We start from the raw sequence: 26941 nt of genomic DNA on the forward strand, positions 1-26941 counted from the left end.
AGCTGTTTCTCTGAAAGCTGAGTTCACCCCAGGCGAAATTGAGACTGTTATTTTTTCATATAGGTCATCTGTTTTTAAGCAATATCACTGGTGTATAGTCTATATTTTTATCATTTGCTAATGGTCAAGTCAGGCTACATCCCTGTTATTAGAAGATCAGCAAGCACAGGGTGATGAAGCTGTATGATCCCGAAATCTCCCTCTAGGCTGTTTCCAAGGAGGCATCAGACAAGCAGAAAAGGCATCTGGAGATGTAATGCTATATGTAATGACAGGTTTCATGGCTTCTCTGAGCTGAGTTAAAAAATGACAGGGAAGATCATCTTGGCAGAAGTGCCATTATCCCTGGAGAGAAACTTCCCAATATATGCCAATCTTTCGAGTGAGTAAGCACGAGTCTCCCCAACTGAGACATCAAGCTGAAGCAAATCAATTCCACCAAAGGTCAGGGGAAAGGATTGTTCTGAAAGCATGCCTTGCTCCTCTACCTCAGCTAAGAGACAGAAACAAAAGCAATCTGCAACCTACTATTCGCTGGTCTGTGTAATCCCCGCTGCTGTAGGAGGTGGCCAGTGTGGAGGAACACTTCTCTGCATACCAGGGTGACAGGCCTTGCTGGGAAGCACTGCTGATAGAGATGGTGTAAATGCTGTCCGTGTAGCCATCACAGTCACAATTATCTCCCTGACGACCCCCATTCCCGGAAGCCCAAACAAAGATGGAGCCCTTCCCTTGTCTCCCCTGAAAGAAAAGACAGAATATGTGACAGTTCATCATCGCCTATTATAGTTACTGGCAAGCCCACCAAAACTACCGGAAAATACATGCACAGTGTTCTCAGAGACAATTCTTTGGAATCTGTCTTTAACTTCAGGGGCTCAAGTGTCAGTGTCAGATTGTATATTTCAGACCAGGACAAGAGTGTCCCTGCAGTCTCCAGTTTTCAGGGCCCTCTTTGCAGTGGGGTCCAGCAAGGCTTTTTCTTTATTCTTTATTAGTAGATTCATAATCTGGCCTTTAGCACATGAATAATTCTTTTCACTCTTCTCTTGACTGTGCCACTGTACTTGAATCTTTGAACTTCCTCTATTTCTGCTTGAATCGTCTGGCTGACTGATAGAATGACAAAATCAGGCATTATTCAGATCTGCCTTGCAGCTGCCTTAAAAAAGACTCTGGGTTGAATGAAACTTGTCAAGGCCACTTTTTCTGTGATTTTTCAATTGGTGCTCTCCAAAGCCTCTGCTTTTGTCTCGTCCTGCATAGTTCAAGGTCTTAGAATCTGCCCAATAATGCATTCAGTTTAAGTGAAAAAGCAACACATGGCGGGTGAGAGGATTCCAGGTGCATGTGAAGTGTGGAAGGCAAAGTGTTGCTACATTCAGGAATGCATTCTCACAGCGACGGGAAGAAGTCTAGCTTGTAGATTACCTACTACAAAACTCCGAAGAAAAATGAGAAAGATGTCCAAAAACAGTTTATGTGCATGTGCATATATGTGTGGATTTATGTATGTGGGTGCATATGTGTGTGTGTGTGTGTGTGTGTGTGTGTGTGTGTGTGTGTGTGTGTTCAGATACATGTGTGTGTGTGTGTGTGTGCAGGTATACATGCATGTATGTGGAGGCCAGAGGTCAGCCTGACTATCATTCTTGAGACACTATCTACCTAGTTTTTTGAAAAAAAAAAAAAAAAGATCCATCTTGTTTGTTTAAGGCAAGGTCGCCCATCAAAGGTTGGCCAGGCAGTTATCTTTAGGGATCTTTGCCCGTTTCTACTGCCTCGGCCCTGGAAATGCAAACATGACCGTCATTTGTGCCTTACAGACCAGATGCTGGGACTCAAACTAAAGTTTCCATGTTGTACAACCATCACTTTTTCAACTGAGCTATTGCCCTAGCCCCAAGAAATATTTTAAATGTAAATATTCTGAAAGTAGTGACTCTCTATGCCATGTTGGACGTAAATATGGAAATGTTCTTAATCTTGAACACCTATCCACTGAAGAGTGATTTAGTCATTTAAGTGCATCTGAAGTTGTGAAAGTTTTTTCCACAAAGTTCACTGTATCTTTTTCTCTAGCCTAAGTGTTCTCCTCTCCTAATAGTCTCACGTGAGTCCGTGCATTAAACATCTCACCTGTTTGACACCATATTCAAATGCCTTCTGGGCTAGTCTTCCAGGCCCCTCCACAGTTTTCCCATCATCATTAGGGCCCCAGCTTGCACTGTAAATATCCACATGGCCGGGATTGAATCCAATTGAACTGGCCTCAATTGCATCAGTTACAATGCCATCTAGCATTCTTATGCCTGAGCAAAACAAAGAAACAACACAATGAGAATGTAACAGGAATGTCAGTGTGTCCATACAGAAAAATAAAACACTCTTAATAATCACATTCTTAAATGACTTTCTGAAACAAAATAAAACAAACAAATAAAAAAAAGCAAAACAACAAAAAGCAAAGCAGACACTGGATGTTTGCAACACCTCTGAGGCAGTTCCTAACAGCACCAAAACCACAATCCGTCCTCTGTGAAGGGGTTTGAAAGTTAATATTACGTACTATAAAGTAGCTGTGATTTGCTGCTCTATGCTGTTCCCCCAATACTGAGATCAAAAGGAAGTGGCATCCTTGCACAAGAGGAAACGCCATGGCTGCTGTTCATTCAAAGTGTCTCCTCTCCTTCTAGCATCCGAACAGAGCAACGGATGACAGCGAGCTTTCAGAAGGAAAAATAAACCAAACATCCCTTCCTCAACACACATGCTCCTGATTGTACCATGTGACTGTGGCCCAATCTGTCTTTAGAGGAGCCCTGCTCGAAAACTGCAGCCACAAAAGATCCATCTACAGTAAGAACTAACACAAGGAAGGAACTGTTGTTTCTAAGTACAGAACAAAAGTAATATAGTGGTCACTCTTTTATATGCTTGCTAAGAGATATTTTTTAAGGAACATGCTTTCTTTTCTTCTAAATAATCTCAAGGATGAAGTCATTGCCACAGATTTCCCTCCTGAGGCAGATCATTTTTCATCAGGAGAGTGCTTTCCAACACCCTGTCACCCATCATCAGATTCAAGAGCCAGAAAGGAAAAAGCAATTTGAACAGGATAGACCGATACCTGGCTACTCCTGGCTTTGGGCTAATGATCCAGTGCACTGCACAGCCTTATATTTTCACACTAGTATTTACTATGGAATAGAGGGAGAAGAATACATAATTCACATGATCAGTGAAAGTCGGGTAGTTTTTAGAGAACCGCTTCTCTAAGAATGATCAATAGCATCTGCAATCCCAGCAGGAGGATGGTGGAGGCAGGGGGATCCATAAAACAAGATCATCCTTGGCTACACAGTGAGTTCAAGGCCAGCCCAGGCTACTGACCCTGTCTGAAAATAAAAACAACAATAACAAAGTGCTTTAAATGCATTTGGGAGAAAAACATTTTTTCATAGCTCTAATTTTTCATAGCCATATTGATACTGAGGAAACTATTCCACCTCTCCAAGCCTCACTTTCATCAACTCTAAAATGTAGACGATGATAACAGCACACTTGAATTATACACAGTCATTGTTCCAACACATTACACACAGAAACTCATCTCTTTACAACTACCATTTCAGATGGGTGCTGTAGTTCTTGTATTTTATATGTCCACAGACTGAGGCCTAAGAGACACAGTGGCTTTAAGACCACACAGCTTGAAAGCAGTAAGCCTGGATCCAAACTCCAAAAGCATGGCGCCAAAGTCTACATTGTCTACTGCAGGGGACACGTTCTGTAATATACTGTATGGTATTTGATTGACGTACAATAGCTGTCTAATACCTTAAACTGTTCTTTAAATTGGGACTGGACTACCAAAGGCAGGAGTGATGAAAAAGTACAGTAGGTTTAGGATCATAAGTTTTATATTTTTTGTTTGATGATGGCACTGGCTGCTACTGGCTACCTTAAGAACCTGATGGCAATTTTCCAAAATATGAAGGATCAGATAATTTATTCACAAACTATGGCTGTTTGTGACAGATACTTAAAAAGTGAATCTTTTTTTAAGTTGATTACATGATCTGTACCTGCCTTCATTTTCTTTAAATTAAAACAGCATTTTGAAGATGGTAGTATTAAAAAAAAAAATCAGAGTGACGCTTGAAAATCTACACGAGGGTCCTACACTGGTGAGAGATCAGACATATCCATGTCACAATGTGTATTTATTTGGTTTCTAAAAAGAAATTTATAGCCAAATTCAAAGTGTAACCATGTAGAGTCTAATGTGACTTCATTTATTTGTTCTACAAATGACCACTTTGTGGTTATGTTTTGAAAACAAAATTAAGCTCAAAGTTTACTACGTAACTGTGAAAGCCAGGAGTAGGGAGTGAGGAAGGAGACAGTTTTTGTTTTCTCCCTGTATCCCGACAGATCTGCCCCCCACTGTTCTCCATTGGAACATGGATTCTACAAGTGGGTTGTCTTGCCTTCCCCAGTGGCTTCAGTCAAATACAGTCACCCAGAGGAGGGTGGTCATGGCAGGTGAGTGAAGTCTTTTTTATCTATAGCCTATACACTTGGAAGTGGCTTCTTTCATAGATGTGGAGCCAGAGCTCATGTCTAGGAGCTCTCTATGGCTGTGGACTTCTCTTCTCTCTCTGCTCTTCTCTGACCTCTCTTTCCCTTTGATGTTTTGAGCCTAGAGGTGACAACCTCTGCTTATTCCAATCAGCCTCCTGTTTGTCACTTCTAATTTATATGAATGGCCTCAATTACCTCAACTGTCTTCAATTACCCTACACTGAACAAGTCAACTAATGATTCTCCTTTTTTGACATCAAAAGATAGCATTGACTACTTCATATAACAAGAACGTATTTTTAAAAAAATCATTTAAAAACTATTCTTTGAGCCTGGTATGGTGGCACATGCCTTTAATCCTAGCACTTGGGAGGCAGAGGCGGTGGATCTCTGTGAGTTTGAGGCCAGCCTGGTCTGTAGAGTAAGTTCCAGGACAGCCAGGAGAAACCCTGTCTTAAAAAAAAACAAAAACACAACCTGTTTTTTACTTATAAGCGAAGAATTGAGAAGCAAGGAAAGTCTGCTTAAAATTACCCATCCCTTCTGCTCTCTTAGCAAAAATCCCAAAACAAAACAGAGTAAATTAGATCTCACTCAAGTGCCATTCAACACAGCCATTATTTTTTTTCCTGCAAGGATGTACAGGCTATATTCTAGGAATTCAGAGCCACTAATTTCCTGCAAGTCACACTCAAGTCCTACAACAAATTCTGTTAAGAACTCTTTTTCCCCTTGTGTTGGAGAAGGCCCCCTCCCCCCATTTTATAACAGGGAATACAAACCTCCAATTAACATGCCAAACTACAGGAAAAGGGCAGCCTTACCTCCAACTTTGGAATTGTATGCGACTCCAACCCCACACTTGTGATTATTTGCTTGCATGGCAATTTCTCCTGCACATCTAGTTCCATGTCTAAAGAATAAAGGAGTAAAACTTATAAAACAGAAATAAAGATAACAACTGTGTTTTTCACATGAATTCATGGTATTAGATGTACTGCTTTTTTTTTTCAGCTTTCTTCCTCCCTATTGAAGTTAAATAAAATTTGTCAAGATCAATAATATAGGTAGTGGGGGCAAAACATGTGACTTCAAATTCTGGTTCCTGCCACTAACCAATAGTGTGGTCTTGGGCCAGTAACATCCTCAAAAGATTGCCATGAAAACTACATGAGTTGTTTGTGAAGAACACTTAGAACATATAATAAGTACCCAGCCAGTATAGCTGCTGACACTATTGTGAGTGAACCAACAGCCGGGGACAACGTCACCAACACATCTTCTGTTCCTTACATACTGGCAGTGAAATGGCTCCTTACTTTCTATTCTGGGACTAGCTTTGCATTAAGTATTCATGATGAAATAGTTGCTCACTTTCTATTTTAGGAATGGGCTTCCATTAAGTAGTCTTCAATCAACCCTAGTAAAGTATGATAAACTAGAGTCCCCCTTGTTAGCCCTTCTCTGTGCCTCTGACCATGCATCATACTATGATACCCAATGATTTTGTTATCAAGAGGAGCACGCGATTTTCTGGGGACATTACTAACCAACTGAGAAATGAGACATTCTTGTAACCTGGTTGAGACATGAACAAGATTGGTTTTTCAATCAGCCAAAAAGAGTAATTGGTGATTCAGAATATTTGGTGGAATATACCAAACCCTAGAGCATACTGACTTCTACCACTGAAGCATCAATTCTGAAATTCTGGAGAAAATAATAGTGCTTTCATCTGCAGCCTGACTCAGGAAGGCCATGACTGACGAGAATGCTAAGGTTAATCCATTTCCAGAGTTTATTCTATTGCAGAAACAGCTGGCTATCGTACAAAGCTGCTAATAACTTACAGGAGGCACTGACAGAGATCCTGACATAGAGGAATAGAGAAGGGTTACCTTTTAATAGCAACACTAACCAGCTACTTCTAGAAAGTACTGCACTAGCTGTAGAAATTCATCCTAGCACAGGATATAAAGTTCCTGAAGTTTCAGAGCCAACAAAGACAGTTCTGCTTATTATTTTCTCTGAAGTTCCAAAGATGATTCCCTGGTCTCTTTTGACTAAATGACATTCCTGCTCCCTCATGCTAATAGTGGACAGGAATATAGGTCAGAGAAATGTCAGTTTCTTTATAATGGGGCTTACCTGTTACTACAAATGTCTGCTTTAGGATTTTTTGTTGTTGTTTGTTTGCTTGTTTTTCTTTTGTTTTGTTTGTAAGCTAGTATGGTCCCATTTTATTAAGTAGGCTCTCCATGATTCCTTGAGATTCTCTCAATAATAGTTACCTTCCCCAGCCAGCTTTCAAGCACAGAAGCTAATTTGGGGGAAGAAAATACTGTCCTTCCTTGTAAACCTTCAGCATGAAGTAGTAGGTAAGTCAGATGCGTCTTGCTGCCATTCAGAACCCTACAAAGAATAAAGCTAAATGGGGAAGCCACACTAACAGTGGCTGGTGTTGTGGGAATACATTATGCAATTTGCAGTGTCTTGCAACTTCTAAAGCTAGATCATCTGCTAGTGATTTTTAAGTTCCCATTTTACATTTTATCTTTGAGTTAGCATTATCTCACAGGCAGCTGAAATTGTCCTGAAACTTTCTATAGAATGTGTACAAATCAGAACACATAAAACATACCTACAATAGCCTATGTTGGATCCCTTGCACAGTGACTCAACAAGATGAAATCCATGCCTGTCACTGAAGGTTTTACTTGATGTCATAAGATGCCTAGTTGAGGGATTCTCTCCCCCATTATATGGTGACTCCATTTAAATTTCCCTCCTATAGTATGTACTTAAGGAAGTTTCTACAGTAATAGGTTTCCATAACATCCCTTTGGAAAATCATATGGAAAGCCATTCTGACCGGGGTTAGATGGAATATTAAAGTAGTTTAACTGGTATTTTCCTGATGGCTAAGGATATTGAACATTTTTTGAGTGTTACTCAGTCATTTGTGTTGGCTGCTTTCCACAGCATGATGGCAAGGCCCTGCAATGGATGAAGACACCACTTACTTATGTCATCAAACACAGAGAAATCAAGCTGATGCACAGCTAGAAAATTCACCCCTCTACTGACTAGTATTCATGGTGTTGATAGGTACTCTGCACATTACTGGAGGAGAAAAGTACTCATCAATATCATCCAGTTACAAACCCTATGACCTACAACAGCAATCTGCCTATACTATGTACTGGTGCAATATTGGCATCCATCCACTGCAAGGAGCTTCTCAATGTGGGTTGAGTAATGCACTTAATATGAGTATAGCAATATGTCACTAGGAGTCATTTTATTGTCACACTGCTTTAGTACTGGGTTTTCTCCTAGGCCCATAACCTATCTAGTCTTAGGCTCTCAGCCACTTTAGCAATGTCAGTTATGGGTTCCATCTAATAGAATAGGCCTTAAATCTAATCAAAATGTGGTTGGTTACCCAAACAAACAACTTCTACTAACTTAGAACAATGGTAGTAACTGGCATTTTAAAAATTGATTACAAATTTTTCAAAAGGTAATGACTATTATTTTGCTTATAACATCCTTGTAACACTAATATTTGACTGGAAACATAATCGGTAATTGGTGTTGAAATACTGAATATACATTCATGCCAGCTTAACAGTAAGAGTTACCTGAAATTTTATGATTTATTGTTTGGTGACTCCTCTTTTGATTGGCAGAGGGCATTTATATGTGGCTCTATGTGGTTCCTTATGTAGTAATTATGAAGATCAGTGATAGGGATGGTTCAGAGAGATAATGCTCATGGAATTGGGAACCAACAGGTCTCCAATTGCTGTACAGAGCTACTTATTTTCTAAACTTAAGGAATGTTATGTCTGGCAATGTACTAGAAAGTAACTTTTTTTCTTATTGTAGTTTCTGATTAATGATAGGGATACGATCTTTCTGGGTGATAGTCAAGAGTGCTCTGAGAAATATTCTCATGTTATTTTCAAATACAGATTCTGAGTTGGCTGAGAAAATAAAAATATGTTTCTCCTTCTGTTCCTATCAAATGATGCCATTCTTGGTATGGTGATTTCTTAAGGAAATGCAGTCTATTTCAGTTGCTATGTGAGAAACTTTGACCACTATCATTGTCCTTATCATTAAAATCATTTCAGTAAACAATTATTTACATCTTTATATAGTAATGTCCATGCCATAAATATGCATATATACATATTTTCATAGTCTCCATAATAATGCAGTTATACAAAACATTCATTTTCCAAAGATGTTGAGATCTAAATGCAAAAAAACACCCTCATTTTGTTGACTCAACTGTAAGTGGAAGAGCTAAGATTTCATCTAAACCTGTCTTTAAGCCTGCTGTTAACTGCTGTACTGATGGCATGTTAACTCCACACCATGTGGAAGGCCTTTGGTGGGCAATGCTTTCAAAATCCACGGTTTTCAGGATAAGCATAAACAACACTATGGGACTTTGAAACTTACTATAAGGGTAACATATCTACCTCTTGGGGCAAAAAGAAGGTTTACTACATTTTGGATGTGGAATGTTCCCCCAAAGGCCCATGTGTCAAGGGCTTGGTCTCTACCTTGGCCCTATTGGTAGGTATTGGAACAAATAAGAGGTAAATTTTGTGTAATTAGGGACATATCCTAAAATGTTGATTGAGAGATGTTGGTCTCTTCCTCTCTGGTTGCTTCCTGCTGCTGTGAGGTAAGAAGCTTATTCCACCACAGTGATATACTATCTCACCACAGGTCCAAAGAGCAGCAGAGACAACTGTCTGTTGACTGAATCCTCTAAAACTGTAAGTCAAGATAAACCTTTTCTCTTTTCAAGTTGATTTAATTTTACTTATTAGAGTAACACATATATGACTCATATAAGGTCTGGGTCCTTCTCATGACCAGAGAAATGGCAGAGTATCATCACCCAAGTTATCACCCATATTGTATCATACAGCCAGACCCCAAGCTCTATATAGGATGGAGGTATACTTCCTTCTCTCATTAAGTCTCCCCAGACTCACCATTTGGACACAGGCAGATTGCTCTTAGTCTAAACCAGGGGTGCAGTGAAAGTTATTTTTACACCATTCTAATAAGGTAATGCCTGTTCTCAAGTATTTATTGCTCATTTTCTCAGGAACTTTCAGAAATATAGACAGCAGGTACTTTATCACCCATTTAAGGTGATAAGAAGAAAAAAAGCAGAGGCATTGAGAAGCAAATGATTTCCCTAAGATTACTCCAACTCCTTGCTAGTAATTGCAAAGCTACAACTTCCAGCTAGGCTAACACCACATGGCAGTGTTCCAAAAAGAACTTGTATTCCTGTTGTTTCTGACTTCCTGACTGAGAAATATGTCTAAAAGCTTGTCCATGAGCGCTGTTGTCATTCTTCAGTTATTCCCACTTTCCTTCTGGGAGACTTCACTAGCTTTCCACTGTATTGTTACTGGAATGTTCTAGACTTGTGGTTAGCTCCTTTACTCAAACCCCTTCCCTTTTTTTCAAGGAATAAACAGACACTTGGAAGTTGCGATTAAGTCTATATGGCACAGCCTCTCTTTTTGGTGTGTGCTGTCCTTCTGGAGGTGGGACTGTCAGGGGTAGTCCTAGCTCAGTAGCCTAAAAACAGACTTTGTGTACATTTATAGGATTCTCATTCAATCTTGAGTGGTCTGGAGGAGGTCCTCAGGCCTTTCCCTCAGATAGTAGGTGCTGATGGAGTTGGTAGTGCATGTGTGGGATCTCTACCTGAAGAGGAGGTATGGGAGTGGAAGTCAGGTGCAATACATGTGGATGGTACTCAGCTCAGAGGTGAGTAGAGTTACTAGTGTGGGTCAAGTGCCCTTTCTTGGAGACTGAGTGGTCCTTAGGGAGTGGGGATGGATGTGGTTTGCTGCCCAAATCTGGTGTCTGCCTAGAGAAGGGACCAGGTACCCAAGTACAAGTAATGAGGATGAGTAGAGCTGGTTGGAACGAGTGGAGGTGGGAGGGAGTTAAGTTTCCTAGACAAGAATGGGGCAAACAAGAGCTTTCACTGGAAGTAAGGTTGAGATGGAAAGGGATACCATGTGAGTTGGCGTTCCTTACATGAAGGAAATGTACCAGAAGGGTCACAAGAAGGCGGACAGGACATGTGTTCCTTAGGCAGGTCAAAGAAAAAATAACTTTAAATTAAAATTACTACCCAAGGCAGACAGGCCCCAGAAGAAAGAGAACCACTTCATACTTCATATAGAATGCTTCACACACCAAGAGCTATCAAGACGATGCCTATCCTCACAGCAACAAGCCCCAATTTTGACCCTGATTTTATCTTTTAGTGAAAGTCTTTTCTATGTGGAGAAAATGTAAAGTTGGAACATCTCGTTGAAGCCTATAAAAAATATCAGTATAAAAAAAGGTGAGTTGTCACATGGACATAGATAATTTGAAACTATAGGTCTCTAGAGTAAAGTTTCTCTAGAGTTAGGAGAGGACTGACAGTCTTTGGCTTCTGGATCACACTTTGGCATCTAGCTTTAGAAGAACTGACTAGTTCTTGGCTTGCCTTATACTGTGAGACTCCAAAGAGAAGCTCTTAGCCTAAGAGTCAAGGCTCTGCCCTTTATTCCCCTTGAAGGTTCCTGAACAGCTTCAATATCTTAGTTACTGAGGCAGACATAGGAAGCAGATCTCAGCCGAGCTCCTTTTATCTGCTGTCTGACCATGACCTTCTTGTAGAACTAGTTTAGAAAGCATGATTGTTACCACCATGGAAAGTTGTTGGGTGTTGGTATTTATCTGTATATATTTCTTTATGCTTCTTTTTCATGATTAATATCAAGCATGAAGGGGAAAGGGAAGCATACAGTTTACACTGATTACATTCCTAACATTCTTCCTAAATCTGCAAATATTCAGCTACACTTGAGGGACTAATTTCATGATATAAGAATGGCAATTTTATAATATAAGAAATTTAACTAAATATGCTTCTATTAACTAAAAAGAATATGAAAACAGGTTTTTGTTTCTACTTTAAAAAACAATGAAATATGGTATGGAGAGTGTGTAGTAACATTTACTAAGACTTGAAAATGGACCAAATTTATAACATAAGTCTCTCAAAGAAGATAAAAGCATTGTGCATAACTTTATTCTTCCAAAACGCAGATTTACTCACTTGTTTTCATTTGTGGGATCATATCGGGGAAATGGATCATGATCATTATCATTAAAATCATAGCTAGCCTCTGGATCCTAAAGAGACAATGAAAATAGCAACATAGTGTCATAAAAGGCAGCACTTCTGGAACCTTTTCCATCCTGGCAGACAGCTCCAAAGAGTGAATTTTAGAGCTTCTAGCCTGACTGAGCATGTATTATACCCACAAGCCAGCAGCAGTGATGAGCGAAGCACCCGACACTCAGTGACTGTACCAAACTCATATTCCACAGATGCTTAGAAAGCTGTAAAAGGCCAGCATTCCATGGGTTAAGCTGTCTCATTTTTCAGAAACAAATAGTGAGACCAAGAGACGTTAGTGACTTATTAAGGCCACAAGCTAATTATTGATGTGGCAACATGCATCCTTTCATAACCAAGATGCAAAGAGATAGCTGTGGGGTGGATTGATTTTTATGATGCTTTCCCTCAGCCTTCCTAGGCACAGTAAGAAGTAATGAAACTTAATTACTGAAAATTTACTTGAAACTCAAGCAAGCTTAACTTGCCTGTTTTCTTTTCCAGTCTTACTGCTGCATTTAGACATCTCCAACTTGAATACTCTGTCTATTGCTATTACTATTACTAATACTATTACTATTTCTCTATCTTTTAAAAATTCTTGATTTCTACTCTGGGCTATTTTTTAAATCTCTTCCCTACAGTCCCTGTCCTAGCTTTGAATTATGGCTGGGGAGTTTTAGATGAGTGAAAAGTAAAAGAAAATGATAAAGGATAATTTGATAGATGAAATATTCAGCATCTTGTTCTAAAGGCAATAGATCCATAACTGGAGTCCATGGTCTAATAGGAACTTCATTGACAATTATTTGTCTTTCCACTTCTAGTAAACTCTTTTCCCTTCTTGGCTTTGCATTTTTACTGCGGTACTCACCTTGATTTTGCATAGTGGGAATTGTATTCATGTAAGAAGGAATACTGACCCAGAAGGCATTTGAGAAAATCATCAATAAAATTATAGCAGGTAGCTAGCTTGATCCTAAAGCTTTACTGCTCTACATGCAGAGTGGCTTGTGGTCTGAAGGATTTTAACAATTCCATTAGTGTGAGTCCCCCTCATCCCACTTCCTAACGCAGGTTGTTAGCAGTCATCTTTTATTTTACTGGACTCTTCTTACGCCTCTTGGTTCAGGCTAGTATCAGGGCCCCGAGACTGACACCCAGGCAACCCACCTTTCTTCAAGGAAAGAAAAGCCCTGCATGTCTGCAGAGATGGCTCCCCAAGTGACAAACACAGGACAGCTCAGACTCACATAATTGGCATATATGTCTGTGTGGTTCCACTCCAAGCCATCATCCAGTACAGTAATAACAACTCCTTTGCCTGTAATGCCCTTTTGCCAAACTGGTATCACATGAAGATCCAGCTTGGGCAGAGCTGCAGTCATCCTGGTGTCTTGCTAGTGAAGAAAAAACGAAGAAACATTGGTGAAATTATGATTTTCTTGCTTAATCAGGAACTTAAGGCCATTTTTTTCTTTTTCCTTGGGTAATAAAGAGAAGGCAATTGGGTAAAATGAAAACATAAAGTTGAGAGTACAAGCCAAATAACCCGTTTATGTTACTCTTCTAGTTGTCCTAATGAAAAAAAAAATCACAAGAGCTGAATTATCTTTGGCCTCTTAACTACACATATTCTTTTCCCAGTTATATTAACAAGCTCAAGCTTTCCTCATGCTGAGGCTTTATTTGGTGGTATGTGTTTTTATCTTGCCAAAGTTCTGAGCCTTCCTTGCCACACTGAGTTCTCATCATGTGTGGTTATGGTAGAAATATTCTCCTAAGAGAAAAATAAGCACCTGGAAATCCTAAGGAGACTGTAGCCTCACTAGAAATTGCTACTTAATAGCCCTTTTCTGTTTATATGTAATTTAAGGAATACTTTCTTTCCTTTTGGGTAATTTTTCTGATATTTACAGTGTGTATGGCTGTATAGAAGAGCTGGGAAACAAGGTAACACAGATCAAAACACATTTCTGAGCAGATGAAAACTGCAGTAAAGGAGTAGCAGGTACCTGGTGATAGAGTCAGCAAGCAATATGTAAGTAACCACAATAAAGAGCCATGAATGAGCTGTCCCCTTGTTGATGCTCCCTATTAAAATGCAGTAAGGGGGAAGGTTCACCAGGTGATTGTGAGGCTGAATCACAAGAGTTGGAAATGCATAACCTTTTCAATGGCCTACAGTAGAAAAGAAGGCCCCCATGTGAGTTGCAAGAGTAGTTATAGTGTATAGTCATTAAGAATATGGCCTCTCAGACAGTTGATGAGCTTGATCTGTTTGGGAGGCATCCAGGCAGTGGGACCGGAACCTGTCCTCAGTGCATGAGCTGGCTGTTTGGAACCTGGGGCTTATACAGGGACACTTGGCTCAGCCTGGGAGGAGGGGATTGGACCTGCCTGGACTGAATCTACCAAGTTGAACTCAATTCTCAGGGGAGTCTTTGCCATGGAGGAGATGGGAATGGGGGGTGGGCTGGGGGGAGGCAGGGAGGGGGAGAACAAGGGAATCCGTGGCTGATATGTAAAATTAAATTAAATTATAAAATAAAATTTAAAAAAAAAGAATATGGCCTCTCAAGATTTCCAGTGGATGGACTGGTACACCAACCTAGCCACATAACCTTTGACCTACAATTTTTCCTGCCTACAAGATATACTCGGGTACAGTGGCCCAGAAATTGTGGGAGTGCCAAGCAATGACTGTTCCAGCCTGAGATCCATGCTGTGAGAGTGAGCCCACCCCTGACACTGCCTGGAGTGCCAGGACCTAGAGCCTGGATGGCCCAGAGACCTAGAATAGAACCAAACACGACTGGCAAAAAAAAAGTCAATGTAATGATTCCTAATGATACTCTGCTATACTCATAGACTGGTGCCTAGCTCAGTTGTCATCAGAGAGGCTTCATTCAGCAATGGGTGGAAACAGGTGCAAAAACCCATAGCCAAACATTAGGCAGAGCTCAGGGAATCCTGCAAGAGGTGAGATAGAAAGGATTGTAGGAGCCAGAGGGGTCAAGGATACCACAAAAAAATCCACAGAATCAACTAACCTGGGCTCACAGGACTGAATAGACAACCAGGGACTGACCTAGGCCTTCTGCATATAAGTTACAGTTGTGTAGCTCAGTCTTCTTGTGGGGCTCCTAACAATGGGAGCAGGGGCTATCTCAAACTCTTTTGCTGGCGTTTGGGACCCTATTCCTCATACTGGGTTGCCTTGTGCAGCCTTAATATGAGGGGAGGTGCTTAGTCTTACTGCAACTTGATATGCCAGGTTTTGTTAAAATCCATGGGAGTCCTGCCCTTTTCTGAATAAAACAGAGGAGGATTGGATGGGGGGCTGGTTACAGAGGAGAGGTGGGGGATGGGACTGGGAGGAGAGGAGGGAGGGGAAACTGTGGTAGGGATGTAATGTATGAGAGAATTAAAAAAAAAAGGAATATGGCCTGTGGGACCATAAATGTCAATTTATTTAGATCTAAATTCATGGCCCTGCCACTAGTGGCCATGCAATTTAAATAAACTATTCAACTTGGCAATGCCTCTGTTTCTTTATCAGTGAAATGGTTATAATTAGTAATTCTATCTTAAGCTAGTTCTGAGATAAAATGAGTTACTAATATCAAACACTTAGAATAGAACTTAGATTTCTTTAAAATAGTCAATATACAACAGGTGTTGGTGGACATGTCTTCTACTGGAATCAGAAGTATTGCTTAATTTAAAAGAATGGCATGAGGAATTAATGACCTTCCCTATGTAATATAGGAACAAAAACCTCAGTCTGTGTTTGGGAAAATTATCTTTTATGCTATTTCCAGCAACACCTTTCCTCTATTAGCAGCCTGTGTCTCTATTATAGAAGCTTGACATCACAACAAAGAGAACACCTTCAAGCCAAGCAGCAGCATGTCCATACACCAATAAAGGCTTAGTAAACATCTTACAGAAACAATAATTTACAAGGCTAGTTATTTGTAAATAAACTTTCCTAGCATTCCTTCCTTTTGCCTCACTCAGAGATTCTACGTCTAAGAACTGTCAGTTTGGACTGCATATTGTGTTGTCTATGGTCTATGCATGACTTAGAGGATTCTAGAGAGTAAATTCCACCACAGTGATCTTATCATTCTTTCCTGCCAGGACATGATTCTTCTGCATTTACATCATTTACACTTATGAAGTATCTACAAAGACAAGAAGCATCAACAGACGGATTTCTTTTAGACATTTAGCAAAACAAAAGGTTCATGTCAGGAAAGTTCTATCAATCCTGCATTCTAAAGGCATTGTCTTCTCCCAAATTCTGTATTAAATATTGTGATGGCTATTCTTGGTTATCATCTTGACCACATTTGAAATTAATCAAACCCCAAATGGCAGAGCACACTTGTGATTGGCTTTTTTTTAATTAAGTCATTTGAAGTGGGAAGATCCACTTCTAATCCAGATCTTTGGAGGTGGGAAGATCCACCTTTAATCCAGATCACACCTTCTGCTTTCACCTTATATAAAGGACATGGAAGAATGGAAGAAGGAAGCTGGCTCTCTCTTTGCCTGTTTGCTCTTGCTAGCAAGTCCATTTCTTCCCTGGCATTAAAGATTCCAGCATATACAGAAGACCAGATGAGACATCTAACATTGTGGACTGAACAGCTACTGGATTCTTGGACCTTCTGTTGCTAGCCAGCCATTTTTGGACAATCTGAACCACAGCCCATAAGTCATTTTAATAAATCCCTTTCTATACATCTATATATAGACATATAGATAGATGATAGATAGATTTATTCTGTAAGTTTTTTCCTTTAGAAACCTCAACTAATACACATAAAAACATATACAGACAGATCTACCATGTAGATGATGTAGCAGTGTAAGAACCTAGATCCTACACAGTCCTTTCAGTACTTACCAAGTACCACTGCTGATTCCACATTGGATCATTGAAGAAGTTCAATGCTGAGTCTTTTTGAACTGAGCGTTTGCTTCTCTCTTTTTGATACTGTTGTTCAGCCCATATCACCTACAAATATTTTTATAGTAAGAAATCAAAATCAAGCTTCCACCTGGGTATAATCATCTTCGCTCTACCTCTAAGACCCTCCCACCAAAACTTACATAGCTCAGTGATGTTTTTGCCTGACCACAGCTGAAACTCACAGACCAGAGAGAAGAAAAGATTGCTCATTGAGGAGGCAAGGGTTCCCTGCATTACAGTAAGGAGTACTCTTAGAGGGAGGAGAAGCAGTAAGTAAAGGACTGAGTCCTTCAGATTATTTACACTGTGTTTACAGTGGGAATAGAAGTGCAGGCTGCTGCCATCAGAAATCAGGCCACAATATACATTTCCACACTGAAGTTCCAGGGCCTCGAGACTGAAAATTTGCCCATTTTCACAGAAAAAGTCAACATCTATGGGTCCTCAGGGACTGTTGTTATAACACTCTTGCTGCTTCATCTCTCTCTTCACATCCAAAGGTAAAGATTGCAAGTGTTTGCAAGAGTGGTGCTGTGTGTGCAAATCTGACACTTTGGCTCCCTTGTGTTTCTAGCTCCTGCCTAGGAGTACGTAATATGAGAAACAGATTCAAGACCTGAGGTGATCAATGAGCATTACTGGCCAGGCACACCTGTCATTAATTCAGCCTCATGCATTATGCAAACAGATCTGACAGTATAAAAATTATCTGGCTCACATCTCTAGCATAATCTTATTATACTTGAGGCCCTGAGAGAATGCAGGGCTGTCTTGTAGGTATTATCATTATGAGATAATACTATATACTTGTTTTGATGGGAAACATGACTATTTTCTGTTCCAAACACAGTTTTTCTGTTGTGTATGTAGTAACATTTCACTGTGAGGAGGGATATGTTTAAAATGAGAATTTCCATGGGTGAAATCCAAAAATAGAAACTGAAAAATAATTTCCAGCTGAAGGCCAAAGACATCCACTAGGAATGCCTTGAATTTTCAATTAGAAAGTATATTGCAAGCCTGTTAGAAACACTGGGAGGAACTGGAGAGCCAGCAATTAGTCACTATAATTTATTTTAAAGTGCTTGTATTTTCAAATCCAATCATTTTGGCTTAAAATACCACACTACTTAGAATACACTGCCTGTCATCTAGCTTGGTCTTTGGAAGCTGGGTGCTAGGAGATACATGGAAATCTCTGTGGGAGGGGACCACTTAAAATTGAGAATTTCATCAGTCTGTAAAAATAGGCATCATGATACATTTCATGGGGTTTATTTGAAAGAATATTTCCCCAATTAAAGAAGAGCAGCCAAAAAACCAAGAGCAATTTTTAAGACTAGCGTATGAGAAGAACCACTTTGCCATCTGATCAGATAAACATCCAATTGTAGCAAACCATGCTATGATTAATGTCATAAACTAGAATTGCATTTAATCTCCAGAAGAGCAGACTAAATGGAATAGAGAATATTGGCAGTGCCTTCCTACTATGTGTATAATAGTTATCATGCACTTCACTGTAAATAACACTTCGGATCTTCGAAGATAACTAAATACCATCTTGTCCACTGCAATCTCCTATGACTTTAGGGTATTTCCTAAACTAAAATTATCCTGAGGTTAATTTTTCATGGGATTAATTCCTTTTTAATTAACTTTCATTAATGAGTAATTATTAACCTTTTGTTATCAGAATTGGGATTTCCTTAAAAATTACTGAGATAGTTGAAGAGGAGAATTAAACCATCTGTTCATTTGTATCAGCTACACCGAGTAAGAATACCTGTCCAGTTTCTTCCATGAAGATGGGAAGGGATTTCAATTTGACTTCCTCACACATTAATGTTGGACATGTATTTAGAAAGAGAAGGAATTCTTTCTCCTGCTTTGCCCAAGGACTAAGCCTAGTCAGGTTACCAGAAGCTGGTCTGTTTTTTTGGAGCCCACATACAAGAAGCCATCTACTTTGGTGGGGAGCATAAGAAAAGATCTCACTAGGCAAGAAAACTTTTTAAGCAAGGTTGCTGGTATCCAATTTGGTCTAACACATGTAGACATACATTGACACAAAGAATGAGCTGTAGGCTTGTGGCTCTTGGTCCTCATAAAGCAGCATTAATGTGGGACGTTCTACTGCTTTTGAGCCCTGCAGCCTAAGACCCAACAATTGTTTCTCCTTATAATTTGTTTTATTTTAAAGAAATCAATTAAGGAGCAAACCAAACCACAATGTAATTCATAGGATTCCTATATTCCTTCTTTCAACTGGTATGTTACTATCACTTTTCTGTCACTTAGCTTCTCCTCCCTCCCCAAGTTGAGACAACACTCTCTGTTTCTCACAGTAACTCTCAGTCTGTCCTAAGAAACATCAGTCATGTATACAGACATCAGACCAACCAGCATGCATTTCCCTAGGAACACCAGGGTCAGAAGAGAAGGCAACATTGTGTATATGTATTTCAGTACCCCTAATGTATTAATTCAGCCTTTTGTTAGCATAACTTCTGACCTTGAAAAATAGATCCACAAACCAATAGGTATAATTAAATATGCATTCAAATTGTCCTCACACTGTTTATCCATATTGGTCCTAGATATTCCTTGTTATTGCCAAATGATCATGACTTGGTATACAAACAAGGTTGGAAAGAGCTGGGACAGTTTGGGACAAAGAACATAACATGCTTAGAAACACTTACCTCATAAAGAAGTGGATTAGAAGCTTTCTCATAAACACTAATACATTTTAACAGTGCAAGTGGTAAAACGCTTTTCAGTTATACTGAAGTGTTATTAAAAGCCAGGTCTACACATTTCTTTGGCACCACTGGGTTTGTATTAAAATTATCTTTACATTTTCTGAGTTCAAGAATTTCAAGAAGGAACATTTCATATTTGCCACATACCATATAAAAGGCTGTTGACTGACTACAGTGTCAATTATTTCGTTAAAATTTCCCCTTGATTTTCAACACTCAAAACTCAACTCTAGCTGTATAAATATTTATCACATATAACTAAGCTATGCATAAAATTAATGTTAGCTTAATCTAATCCAAACATATTATGAGCAATGATAATTCTACAGAAAGAAATAATAAGCAATATAGAGAAGCAATCACGATCATAAGACAAAAGGATCAAATGTAAAATGCTTTTGCTCCTGTTGGGAGTTATCTAGGGAGCAGTTAGTCAGACTGTGAGTTTTAGGACAAATGCACACTTACACGATCATCATCAGATAACCTCTTAGTGATATGAAGAGCACTTCTTCGAGACCTTCGAGGATGGTTTTTGTGTTTGAATAAGTAGTGATTTTCAAGTGATCCAATCTATTAAAAAAAATCAAAACAACAATCCACTTTCTTCAGAATGTATATACAGACTAGTTAAAAAATCAACTAACACAGTTACTTGGCTTTTAGTAATAAAAATATATTTTATTAAACCCACTGAAGTTAACTTTTTCTTCACGAGGAAGGCACAGAAGTTTTGAGATGACCCTCAGTACTCAAGAATAGGGATGCTTCTGTTTCACATAGCAATAAGATGCTTTTTATTTTAGAGGAGTAACTTGGTATTTTGTTGATGAAACAAAATGTATATGTAGATATTTCTCAAACAGTATTTATGTAACACAAGAAAATTCCTTAGGATTTATTAGTGATTACTGCCACATTCAGTTAAAATAAAATATTGTAGGTATAAAGAATCAATTGTGATAAATGTTACCAGACATCATTGGTGGTTCAGTTCTTCATTAGTTCAGTGCTTCCATGAAGTATCAGTACACATTTAAGACATGTGCCCCACCTCAGGATATTTCTTTGGTAGCTATCAATACCCTCTGGATCATTTAGAACTATGCTTAACACTCTTTGAGCTAATGTCCTTTTACATTAACAAATACAAAATGTGAATTGACTAAATCCTTTAGATGCCTGATTTTTAAAAAAATTAAGAGACAAACAATTGTGTTGTTTCAAAAGAAGTATGTTCTTTATGTTGGTGGTTCTTATTACCCAGACAATTGCTTTTAGTGGAAATGCTGAGGCTTAGCTGCAAAACAGAGCCACAGGCAGTGAATCTACTGTGAGCTGTAGATGGAACTGGGAAGAGATATCAAAAGCCATAAGAAAACTATTGTCAATTGCTTTGCTCCTTGTCTCTACTCTATTCCTAGCTTTTTCATGAGGCTGTAATGTTAGGATATTTGTCTTAAATTAGTATGGTTTTAGAAATGCTAAACAAAATGGGATGTAAGCAGAACCAGGAAAGCAAATTATTATTTTCTGAAGTTTTGTTACTGAATACGGCATTTTAACTTAAAATGAGTAGAAGGAAGCTAGTTTATTTTGAAAAATTATTTTCATACAGAGTGGTCTAGGTTTGGATATGTGTCTGGGGCTTATGTGCAAGGGAGGAAAAAAGAGTTTTATGTGTTTTCTTTCCCAATCAAAAACACCAAGCAGCTGACTAAATACTACCTCCACGTCCCCAGGACAAACAAATTTCCACTGTGCTTATAGTACCCACCAGAATAATTCCTTCTGATACTCTCTTTTGGTCCCCAAATGCTCAAGAATTGCACACAATAAACAAACTTATTCTGAAGCTATAGTGTCTCTGTTTCCCTGCAAGCTGTTTTCCATGCTGGAGTGCTTCTCCAGCCTCACGTGTTCTCCAGGCAGTCTCTGACTCTTATTTCCAACCCTGCATAGTAGATATTTTCAGTAGCTTTCTTACCTGCCTCCCAAATACCCTTTTACTCTTTCTCCCTTCTATCAAAAATAAAAATAAAAATAAAAATGCTGCCTTAAACCACCAACTGCAACTTCTCTTACACAAATTACATTCAGGTGCCATTATTTATTTCTAATCCACTGTCCTCTAGATCTGAATTCCACTGAGAGCATGTCTTTTCCTCCTTTTTAGTCCCCAGTCCCTAAGGGACTGTTCAAAAAGGCACAGGGAATTTACTGAGTTTCATGCTGGGCCTTTCAAAGACCATTTGCCTCACAAAATTAGAGAGAGAAGGAAGCCTCTGGCTAGAGAAGGCGTATTTCCTAGTGGATTTGATGCATGGAATCGACACCGCCCACGCCGATTACTCATCTGTGACTTCAGAGTCTCAATCACCACCTCCGGAATAGAAAACGCGCCAAAATGTTTTACAACTCCCCCCTCCCCCGCTTAACTGTGGACTATTTCCCAGCAAGGGTCGAGGATTTGACTCTACGTCAAGGAAAAAGAAAGCTCAGATTAGAAATTACACCCTCTGGATTCCCCTTTGGGATCCCTCTGCCAAACAGGCTCGCACTTAATGCGCCCCTCCCTGCCTGCCTGTTAATTCAGCACGCGTTTGGACAGACACCAGTTTATCTCATAATCTGACACCCCCTAGGAAATGATTTTGCACTTGGCCGAGGAACAAGACAGAAAGAGATCTTTCCCCCAGTCGTTTCTGCAGCTAGACCCTGAGACATTGGCGATGCAAAGTTAGGAAGCTCGGACTTCACAAGTTATTGATAAAACCTTAAACTCCCCCGTAAGGGATGCTCGGACATCTTCCTTTACCTCGTCCCCTTTCAGCTTCCCCCACCACTCTGCACCACCGACACCAACCCCAAACCCGGAGTCGCTAGTCCCAGCAGCTGGCGCTCTCTGCGAGCTCTGGGCGCGCCCCTACACGCGGGCATCTCCTAGCCTGCCTGGCCCCTGGCTTCAGGACTGGGAGCTGGTGCTGCCATATTGAAAGGAAGCAAAGCGCCAGCTCTGGACGCAGGCCGCCTGCGTCCGGGGTGGGGGCGGGGGGGGGGGGACCGAGCGCACTGGCTCTCCCAGAGAAGGCGAGAGCCTGTGTACACCTCAAGTTCCCCGAACAAACGTTTGGGTTTTTATTTTCCAAACCTCGTGGGTGCGGATTTCAAGTCTAGAGCGGACAACAGAGAGATCAGGGTCTGCTAAGCCGCCACAGCTTCCACTTGCTTGGCGGCGCCCAGCCCAAACAATAAATAATGCAAGCGTTTTCCCTCTGAAAGCGCGCAGGGGGTGCGGGGGCAAAGGGGATGATCCTAGCTGTTTGTGACACTGAGAGCAGGGTAATGCAATCTGCGGATCCCACTCAGGAGACTGCTCCAGCCCCACCAGTGTCCTCAAGCTCCACAAAGTTTCTCGAAAGTGGAAACTCTTACCTGACCCAAGAGGTCATAGCCCAGCTCCTCGGCGATGGCAGAGGCAGCCTCTGGCCCTCCGGGGATCTCCGCTGCCCATTCATTGACAAATTGCCTCTTGGCTTTTACACTGTTAAGAGCACACCAAGCGCAAAAGAGGGCGAAAGCTGTACAGTGCAAAGACCATCCTCTTTGCTCCATGTCTCACACCCTTGCTCTCACACAAGCAAGAAAAGAGAAAAGAAGCCAGACAGGAGAAACACCAGCTAGACCCGACCTTTCCACCCTACCGCTCTGAACCACACAAGGCTCGGGGTTGCTCCGCTAAGGCTAGCAGGCGCTCTGGGAGAGGCTGGGCGGCGGCGAGCGAGCGCTCACTGAAGCGCTTCAATCTGCCGGCTGAGTGGAGCCCCAGCCTTCCCAGCCAGAATAGAAATGAGTGTTTACACGTCAAATCTACGAAAGCCATCTCTTGACGTCAGATCTACCTGGACTGAGAACTGGATGGTATTCCCGGCGGGGTGGAGAAACGACTAAAATAAGCAGGGAAGGATTAAGAAAAGGAAAGGACTGTTTAGTGGGATCCGTCAATTCTGCTGTCTGCCCATAAATACTGTAGCTACGAGAAACATCTCCGTTCTTCAAAGAGAAGCGCTCCATTTGAATACAACTACCAAGATCGTAAGGCAGGAAGCACACCCTCCCCCATCTATTTTCTCTGTGTTACTTTATTGTCTCCTATGTGCCTGGGGATGGGGAGTGAAGATAGGATTCTAATGGCCCTTGAATATCAGCATTTGCTTTAAAACAAACCGACAAAAAAACAGGACTCGAGCTTAGTTAGATCTTTCAAATCTGACAGAGGCTGAAGCTCAGGAGGGAAGCTACCTGCTGCGTTCCTTCTATCCCAAATCATCTAAGAAAATGAGCGCTTCTATAAGACGGTATTAAAACGTTTTCAAAGTATGTTTTAAATCACTCGTAATTCCTTCTCTCTTGTTTCTGGCCCCGCTAAAGAAAGCAATATCTAAAATTCTACCCGAGACCATTTGAAGCTCACCGCCACCATCATTGCAGTATTTACGTTGTGGTGTGTGTGTGTGTAATTTATTAGCAACATGAGTTTTCAAAATAGAAAAATGTATTGAATTTTCAATAAGAAGGTTCAAGGCTCCAAAGATTTTTGTATTGACTCAGGAAAGGGAGGAGTAAGTTTCATAACCCCCAGAACTTTTCTATTTTTCCCTCACTTAGAAATTTCACTTTGGGCGCTGACCTGAAGCTGTTTCACTACGTTCACATTAAATACACTGTGTATCTTTGTGAAAGACAGCTTTTCCTTAGAGAGAGAATAAGAGAACATGTGGATTCGGAGGGATTGAACTGGCGAAAGCAAGCCCAGCCTTTAAGATTCAGCACCGAGGTCTGGACAGCGACAGTCACAATGCTGTAGAAGTGCTCCGCCTTCTGTGCAGAAACGGTCTCTGCTTTGCTGCCCCTGGCCAGCTCTCAGCGGCTTCCTCTTTGACTTGCATCTTCCCCATCTTCGAACAACAAAACAGGAAGCTGGGCTAAGTGGGAGTGTGATGAGGTTCGTGACGCCTACTGTGTACGTCTTGTTTGTGGGAATTCTTTGGACTCTGCCCAAATTAAAATTTCAAGGAAAAGGAAATGAGAGAGTGTATTTCTTCTTAAAAACATTCTTCAACATCCTAAGGTGTGTGTGTTGTGTGTATGTTATGTGTGTGTTGTGTGTGTGTGTGTGCATGGTGTGTGTCGTGTGTGTGTTATGTGTGTATGTGTTGTGTGTGTATGTGTGTGTTATGTGTTTGGGTGCATGTTGTGTGTGTAATGTGTGTTGTGTGTGTGTTATGTTTGTATGTATAGTTGTGTGTGTGTGTGTTGTGTGTGTGTGCAGCATGAAGAAACAAAAGGGAGGATAGTAGGAAAATACTTTAGAACAAGCAGAGAAAGGAAGCAAGAGATGCTCTCTCCACTATAAGCAAAGGAGGCAAGACTTGATGGAGGATGCAGCTTTGGTGGTGCTAAGGTGTATGTGGGGTACATGTGCACTGCATGTTTATGCATTTCTGTGTGTATGCTCAGAGGCTGGAACTCAATGCTGGGTGTCCTGCTCTATCCGTTTCTGCATTATTTCCCCTGAGATGAAGTCTCTCACTGAGTCTGGGGCTAGGCAGGCAGTCAGCAAGCCCCAGTGATCCTCTGGTTTCTGCCCTTCACAGTGCAAGGTTAAACTGGGCATACACACACACACACACACACACACACACACACACATACACACACACACTATCATGGTTGCTGGGATCTAAACTCAGGTTCTTATTTGTGTGGCACATCAGATGTCTCTCCAGCCCTAAAATTGTTTTTTAATAACATTTTGATCTTACTAGTTTTTATAAAGAAGGGAATGATTCAGACACTGAGCAGAATCGTGTTTCTATTATGGCATGCTTGTTGTGACTGCTCCCAATGTCCAATGATTCAGTTAACAACTTATTAGATGTTTGGGAAAATAATAAAAACAAGGTTAGTATGAAAGAAAGAATAGGTTTGTACAGACCACCACATTTATTTGGCCTTAGAAATTTATATTACTGTAACATTAAATATGTGCAATATTATACAAATTGCATAAAAATTTACTGCAAACTGAACAACCAAAAAGAACATTTCCAGCTTTATATAATACTATTCCAAGGTTTTCAGAAAGTATTAAGAATGTTGGGGGGGGGAGGATTCCTTCAGCTGAGCCTGTGTAGAAAATAGGGCGTTATTTACAAATAAAAAGGGATGGCAATGAAATAACTTAGTTTAATATTTCCCAGTCATTATTTAGACATAACAGTTTGCTATGGATAATCACAATTGCATGTTGAGTTCATAATTAAAGTAGAAGGTGTTTTGGTAGAGAATGTATACTAGAGGCAACATTTAGTGGTTTTCTCAACCTACAAAACAATATTAATGTGGCACATTGAGACAAACTTGAAGAAATTTGAGTACTTAGTGTATAGGACTCTGCAACATGAATCTTAAAAGGTCTTAAAATAAAAACCCCAGAACCAGATATTGGAGTGAAAGCTGAAAAATCAGAGAAGCAGAACAGCCAGCCTCTAGCTTACCTCTACTAAAACCTCAGCCTCAAGAAAGCAAGTTCCTGTTTCTTCACTCACACCTTATAAACGTTTCTGTGTTCTGCCATATTACTTCCTAGGATTAAAAGTGTACCACTACCTGGTTCTGTTTCCCTCATGTAGCCCAGTGTGGCCATGAACTCACAGAGATCCAGACAGATCTGAGCCTCCTGAGTGATAGGATTAAAATTGTGTACCACCACTGCCTGACTTCAATGTCTAATTTAGTGGCTGGCTCTATCCTCTGATCCCTAGGTACATTTTATTGGGGAACAGAATATAACACCATATTTTCCCCTTTTTGTCTAAAATAATGAAAAAAGGTTATAACTAATATAAGAAAAACTATATACAATAAGTACAATAAATATATACAATATATACAGGCAATAAATACATCAGCAATGTATAATCCATTTGCATTTGACAAATTCAGATAAAATACTCCATTATCTATCCTATCTTTGTGAATCCAAAGGATTGTATCTAATTTACCTTCTATCCTAATTTGCATTATCAATCCAAAACTATCTTTTGATGTCTTTTGAAGTTATACACTTTACACCTCTGTAGTGAGATCCTTTTCTGAATTTGTTAACAAGAAAATCTATAACTATTTAATCTTCAACTCCCACAGACATGTGAGGAATGACAGAAACAGCTGGCTGCCTGGACAGTCACCAATTGTTCCTCTGTAACATTGGGGAATCCATCTTCAGCCTAAAGGCCTAGCATACCTGACAGACTTTTCTGTGAAGCAGGATTTTCTAAAGAGCCTTCCCACTCAGTCTTGGCAAGGATCAGCAGT

At 40.2% G+C, this 26941-nt stretch overlaps 1 protein-coding gene across 1 annotated transcript in view; it reads right to left on the minus strand.

The window, feature by feature from the left end:
* Positions 1 to 23284, minus strand: part of Pcsk1 (proprotein convertase subtilisin/kexin type 1) — a 39039-nt gene extending 15755 nt beyond the window's left edge. The window contains exons 1-8 of the mRNA XM_059276243.1: positions 22997 to 23284; positions 20030 to 20134; positions 16731 to 16841; positions 13066 to 13212; positions 11750 to 11826; positions 5412 to 5500; positions 2140 to 2312; positions 529 to 741 (exon numbers count right to left, since the gene is read on the minus strand). Coding sequence (XP_059132226.1) covers positions 529 to 741; positions 2140 to 2312; positions 5412 to 5500; positions 11750 to 11826; positions 13066 to 13212; positions 16731 to 16841; positions 20030 to 20134; positions 22997 to 23176 — 1095 coding nt within the window. The 5' untranslated portion in view covers positions 23177 to 23284. The remainder of the gene's footprint in view (positions 1 to 528; positions 742 to 2139; positions 2313 to 5411; positions 5501 to 11749; positions 11827 to 13065; positions 13213 to 16730; positions 16842 to 20029; positions 20135 to 22996) is intronic.
* Between the last annotated feature and the right edge of the window lie 3657 nt (positions 23285 to 26941).

Source organism: Peromyscus eremicus, chromosome 11 (genome assembly GCF_949786415.1).
Source record: "Peromyscus eremicus chromosome 11, PerEre_H2_v1, whole genome shotgun sequence".
NCBI lineage: Eukaryota > Metazoa > Chordata > Mammalia > Rodentia > Cricetidae > Peromyscus > Peromyscus eremicus.